The 6,495-nt window shown below is 39.7% G+C and overlaps 1 protein-coding gene across 1 annotated transcript; it reads left to right on the top strand.

The window, feature by feature from the left end:
- Positions 1–211: 211 nt before the first annotated feature.
- MED28 (mediator complex subunit 28) lies at positions 212–6,257 on the top strand (the record flags this gene model as incomplete). The annotated part of the gene is given in 3 exon segments (XM_034771980.1): positions 212–278; positions 2,469–2,581; positions 3,364–6,257. Coding segments are annotated over 3 exon segments (378 nt in total), but the record flags the coding sequence as incomplete, so codon positions are not given.
- Between the last annotated feature and the right edge of the window lie 238 nt (positions 6,258–6,495).

Below are 6,495 nucleotides of genomic sequence, written 5' to 3'. Positions count from 1 at the left end.
GGGGCTGGGGGAGGCATACAGGGCTGAGGAGTTTGGTGGGAATGAACCTGCATGGAGCAGTGTGCGCTGACTTTCTGCCTCCCTGATCCACTCTTGCCATTCGCAAAGACTGTTGAGTGGCGGCTGTCTCTGTCTGTCCTTTGCATGACATGTGCATCAGGTGCCCGGTTTCTCCTTTAAAACAAGTATCTTTATCTTCCCAATCATCTAGGCTTGCTTTGCTTCACTTGTGAGTCAGGATTATGTGAATGGCACAGATCAGGAAGAAATTAGAACTGGTAAGAGCCTGCCTGTATTTTGATCTGGCTGTAACAGGGTTGACATATTGGGTTTGTTAAAAAGATACTGTTAAGTTATCTGTTCTAATGTTTAAAGTACAAACCTTTTAATTTACTACACATAATCTCAGGAACCTGTGCATTTATAGGGCCTACCTACACTAGGGAATCTATAAAAAAATTTTTTTGCTGCTCTTAATATCTTTTGAGCTTCACTTAACTATGCTAATTTGGAAGCAGTAGTGGAGAGAGCCCAGTGTCTGCCACCACTGTTCTAAATACTATGCCATCTAACCCTATTAACTGTAAGTCTTTTTAAAGGTATTTAGGCACTCATGTGCCCAGTAGGATTTTCAAAAACACGTAACTCTCAGAATGAGGCACCTAGGCACTTCTGAAAATCTGCCCAAGGTGCTTAACATGGTATCAGCAACCGAAGTGTTGTCTATAGTAGAGATCCAAATGTGGCTAACCCCAATGGAGCTGAACCAGTGTTAAGAATTTTTGAAAAATGTCCCTAATATAACCATGGCCTTGTGGAATTTTTCACGAGTATTATAGGTGCTAGAAATGGGAGAGAGAATCCCACTGAAGCATTTGGTTTGTAAAACGGAAAAGCAGCATGAATTACAGTGACTGAGCAAAAAGATAAAGGAGGACTTGGGTTCTGCCTACCTTGACAGTATCTCTTTAAAAAAAAAAAAAAAAAAAAAACACTTTCTTTTGCTCTCAAAGGTATGTGCTGGGAGAAATATTATGGATTGCTGTTCTGCTTGTGCAATGGCAACATTAGCAGCCAACATCTAATTCTGGAATCCCTGTTGTTTATAGTAGCTTATGAAGTAGAAAAAGGCCTGGGTCAAATTTTCAGAAGTCTTACTGAAAATCAAAGGGGTTTAAGAATTGAAGTCCCATTTTCGAAAGTGACTTACGAGCTTTTGAAAACTCTAGCTCCTTGTTCCCTTTTCAGATATCGGGTTATAGTTATGGACTAAGTTCTCTCTAAGCTGCGCGGCTGCACAGCAGCCTATTAAGTGCCGTGTAGGTGTTCAGGGCTGCGGCAGGGAGAGATGCCTCCTCCAGCTCCGGACCTGCCACGGGGGAGAGGCACCTACCCCAGCCCCGCCACGGACCTGCCGCGGCTGGGGAAGAGACACCTATCCTGTGGCCCCAGAGTTGCCGCAGCAGGGAGAGATGCTCTCCCCACCCCCACCCCAGCCCAGATGCTGCTGTGGGGAGAGACAGCTGGGGGGGAAGTCCTCTCTCCCCGCTGTAGCCCTGGGGCAGTCTGCACCCCAAACCCATTATCCCCAGCCCCACCCCAGAGCCCTCACCCCTAGTTGGAGCCCTCCCCCCCTCCCCCACCCCAACCCTCTGCCCTGGCACCACCCCAGAGCCCGCACCCCCAGGCAGAGCCCTCTACCCCCTGCACACTCTGAACCCCTTGACCCCACCCCTGCCATATGAATTTTGTTATGTGCACCAATATGGAGGTGATGTCACATCTGTGCAACATGACACCTCCATATTGGTGCACATAACAAAATTCATTATGCCGGTGAGTGGGAAAAATTAGAGGGAACCCTGCTTTTGGACTATGAAGAAACTCTTGCACAGGATAACTAAATAAATTTTATCAGAGTCATTAATAAATATGCACAGGAATACACTGAAATGTTACTTAATGTATTTGCATTCAAGACTCACAGAAGTGACTTTGTGTTTATTTGTATACTTGGTTTTTGAAGCCCTTTGCCATTAGAGAAATGTTAATTAACCTTTTGCGGTGAAACTGGAAGTGACCATATTCTTTTCCACATCTTACAGAATCTTGATTTGAACATGGTTACTACTCTAAAAGAGGCATGCCATTTAGAACTTGCAGAAGTAAAGGTCTGTGGGGGGATAGTCTATAGATATGTTTAGTCAATTTACTTTCCATTATTTAGGGACTTCAGATTTTATAAATACAGGCCACTAAAAATACAGACATTTACAATCACGTTTTTGGATTTACTTTCTCAAATGTCTTTGGAAAAAGCTGTAGATTAGTTTTTAAATATTGAACACCCGGCTACGTAGACTAAAAGGCTAATGTACATTAACTGATTTCCTTCTATGGATGTTGTTAAACTAATCTGGTCTTTGATTTCTTTATCTTTCAAATCTTGTTATATTTCTGTATTTTAGGTGTTGATCAATGTATCCAGAAATTTCTGGATGTTGCGAGACAAACTGAATGTTTTTTCCTACAAAAAAGATTACATCTGTCTGTCCAGAAACCAGAGCTAGTTATTAAAGAGGTAGGAAATTATCATCTTTTTATCTACTTACTTTACCTGTGACAACTTTAATTTGTTTTTCTTTTAAGACTAAGGATGTATTTCTTTTGTTCCATGATAGTACAGAGAATCTGAAACAAGTAGCATATTTGATCAAGAAATGTAGTTTTTGTTCAGTGGAACATTTCTCTTTTCTCCATCTGTAAGCACAGTGGATTTTTAAAATTATTCCCGTTTATGCTAGTTTTCCTAACTGTCCTACCATTATTATTTATATAACTACATAAATGTGTGTAGCGCTTTACTACAAGTGTGAGGTGCAAACAAGCGGGTCTCTTTCCTGAAGATCCTAGAATCTAAAGGTACAAATAGGTGCAATGCAGTATAGAACAAACAATGGTTGAGTTTAATTAGCTTATTGCCCTGTCACTAAGTTTGTAGAGCTCACCTGGATCACGCTCAGTAGCTCTTTACAGCACATAAGAAAATCTGGATATAGATATGCCCCTTTGAGGAAACAGACCAGTTAGTCAAAGTTGGATGTGCAGAGGGCAAACTTCTTTCTGAATTACATGAGGGGTATTGAAACAGAGACCTGGTACACTCAACTAGAATGTATATCATAGAAGGGAGTAGCCAAATTATTCTATCTCCAGTTCAGCCACTTCTCATAGTAAGATGTTTTCACTCTGACAATTGTCCATTGTTTCATAGGAACTGTAATAGTTAAAATTAGTTTACAATGTAGTCTTTTTACAGTGAAAATAAGTCATTTACTAATTCAAGATGTCTATCAACTGCAGGATGTTTCAGAATTGAAAAACGAATTGCAGAGGAAAGAAGCACTAATTCAGAAGCATTTGGGTAAACTGCGTCACTGGCAGCAGGTTCTAGAAGACATGAATGTACAACACAAAAAACCTGCAGAAATGCCTCAAGGACCATTAGCTTATCTAGAACAGGCTTCTGCAAATATTCCTGCACCCATGAAGCAAACATGATTAAGAAAGATGTTTGAATTTAGATCTTTGAGTAGTATTTTAACTTAAAGTGAAATGTAATATTGATCTTTCTACCTTGTATAATATGTGATGTAATTTGTAATATAAAAATAGTGTTTTATACTACGACAGTCAGACACAACTAAGCATAAAATAAATGGGGAAGAATCTGTAGTTTTTTAACTTTTATCAAAGTATGGATTGTTTTTACATTCAAACTGAACAAATGCTCATGTATGTCTTGTATTGTAGTCAGAATACACTTGCCTAGAATATGCTAAAAACCCCTCCTATTATTTGGGAAACTGACAGAGCAGTCCTAATGTAGCTAAAGTCCAGTTAAGGCACTATAGATATAGAAGTACTTGCAGAGTTTATTTGTTCATCTCAAGTGAAGCCTTATATACTGTTTTCATGGTGAGCGTTTCCTATGATTCTGGAGAAATAGTGCAGACTTCTTATTGCTGAGACTGATTGGTCAAATAAATCAAAGCAAGGATTTTCTGTTGAGCACTACTGCTATCTATGGCATAGGCACTTGCCTTCGCTTGGGTGGGGAATGTATTTTAAATGTGTTTAAAAAATATGTCTCTTTTCCTAGTGTAGACATGGCCAGAAGGAGCTGATGGGATGTTGGTGCTAATGGGAAAATGCTCTGGCATCTGATGCTTTTAAAAACTTGTAGAAGAACTTCCTGTTGGAAAGGGATGGAGATATGGTTAATATTTCCCAGTCATCCTCATCTAAGCATAATGCCTGGTATTTTCTACCCTTCCCCTGGCTTGTTTCTACAAATGTATGGTGCCTTCTTTTCCTCCTGAAACTATACCCACTCAGTTTAAAGGTTTGGCACCTTGGGAGAATGTTGTTGGCTTTCCTCATCAAAGCAGATTTAGCTGAAGTAGCTAGAAATTGAGTGTTCTCGGTTTCAGGCTGCTGCAGCTGACATGAAAAGCCAGTGGAGAAGTACTGCCTGATTATATACTATTGGCTAATTAGCTGAGACACTGTAAGTGAGGGAACCAGACAGCTTGTCTGCTCTGTGCTTGCCATTATGCTCTCAGAGCATTGTTGCAGGAGAGAATGTAAACTCAAACTCCCTTTAGAGAGTAGGTTTAAATTAACTTCACTCTGCCATAAGTGGGGAGAAGCTGCAACGCAGGAGAAACAACTCCAACTTCTGGAGCGAAATGTTCTCTCAAAGCCTCTCTTCGAACCACTGACTTAAGGAAGCCATCTGCTTTACTTGGACAGTACTTGAAGTTTCCCATTTTCCTGTAGAGACTGCTACCTATTTTCACACAAGGAATGGGCAGGCTGCCATAAAGTAAGTCAGTAACAAACTCCCATTGATTGCTGCAAGTACAGGACTGAGTTACAGGATGGTTGCTTTTTAAATTAACTCAATCTAGTCTGTCTAGGCATGTATTTCACACTTAACTACTATGTCCATTTTTGTCTGTCCCTGTGAAATGCGAGGGGGAACTCCCTGAGTGGAAAAAGGCTTTCATCTACCTGAAAATGACTGAATGATAAGAATCTAAGTAACTAATGTCTGTCCTTTGTGGGATGTTGGAGTGGTTTTACTGCTATTTTTCATAAGGCTTCTAGTTGTTCATTGGACTCGGATTTTGAAAATATTTTTTTCACCTTAAAAAGCTCATTTTGCTCTTACATCTCTCACTACATGCACTACTGCTCCAATTTATTAACTAGTAACTCTTTCATTGCTGATCATTTTAGCAGAATCATCCTAAAATATTGATTCTTCAGTCCCAAACCCTCCCCCCAGTTCCCACCTACTCAACTACCAGATATGTTGCTCTACTCATAATACTAGTAGCTGTATTGTAAGTACAAAAAAATAGTTGGCTTACTAAAACCCAAAAATATGGCCTTACAGGATTGGGCAGCAGCATATGCTTCCAAGACTATCGCTTTGGGAGAGACCTCTGCTGTCGGTTTTTAAATGAGCAAGCTTTTGCCACATGATCTGGTATTGCGATCATTTTTGTCACAGGTGGTCAATCTACTCCTGGATGCCATACCAAATGTCTCCCTTACTAGACAGAAAAAGCTTTTTGCACTGTTTATAGATTTTCTAAAGGGTTTCTTGTGGAAAATTAAGCTGCCTAGATATTACATGGATGTTCGGGAGAGGGACTGGAGTTACAGACTTTCCATGTGGTAGCTGTCTAAAATTCACTCAATGTTTCTGGCAGATTTATTTGCTACTGTTGCTCTCCCACTCTGCCATGTTGACAGGCCTAGTCTACATTTTCCTTTAGAAAATCCTGAAGTTCGGCAGTTTCCCCCTCAGTAAAATTGGGATAATGCTGACCACCTTTGTAAAGCGCTTTGAGCTCTACTGAAGGAAAGCGCCATATGAGCTATATATTAACTTTAACAGAATGTCATCTTATGAAAAATGGTTGCTATAGCTTCTGAATATTGGATATCCAGAAATTTAAAATATTTGGTGATATTGGCACCACTAATTACACACTAAACTAAGAAGGGAAATATTTATAAAACTGGAGAGCAATAGTCACTCTTTAAATCAAGAATAGAGAGCACCTTGGGATTATCTATCTGCAAAGGCAACCTTGTAAAAATGGGACCACTGTACCAGGAGGAAAATAATTGTAGGATCTTGTATTTATACTGCTAATTTGATTAAACTAATTGAAGTACAACTTGGCCTGATTTATGATGTTATAAAGAAGGATTTTGAAGGTGAGAAGTTTCAAATACACTGATTAACAGACCTCAGCAAATCTTAAAGGAAGTTATGTATAAAGTGTACGATGTGAGGGTGCAAAAATCTCCAACTTAATTGAAGCCAGATGGTACATGCTATGAGGAGGAAAAAATGTAGAAATTTTAAAAATCTTTCCAGACCGAGCAGTAGACTGTTTGTTTCCAGCAAAAGTT

The sequence above is a fragment of the Trachemys scripta genome, chromosome 5 (assembly GCF_013100865.1).
Source record: "Trachemys scripta elegans isolate TJP31775 chromosome 5, CAS_Tse_1.0, whole genome shotgun sequence".
Lineage (NCBI taxonomy): Eukaryota > Metazoa > Chordata > Testudines > Emydidae > Trachemys > Trachemys scripta.
This window is presented reverse-complemented; position numbering and strand designations above follow the sequence as displayed.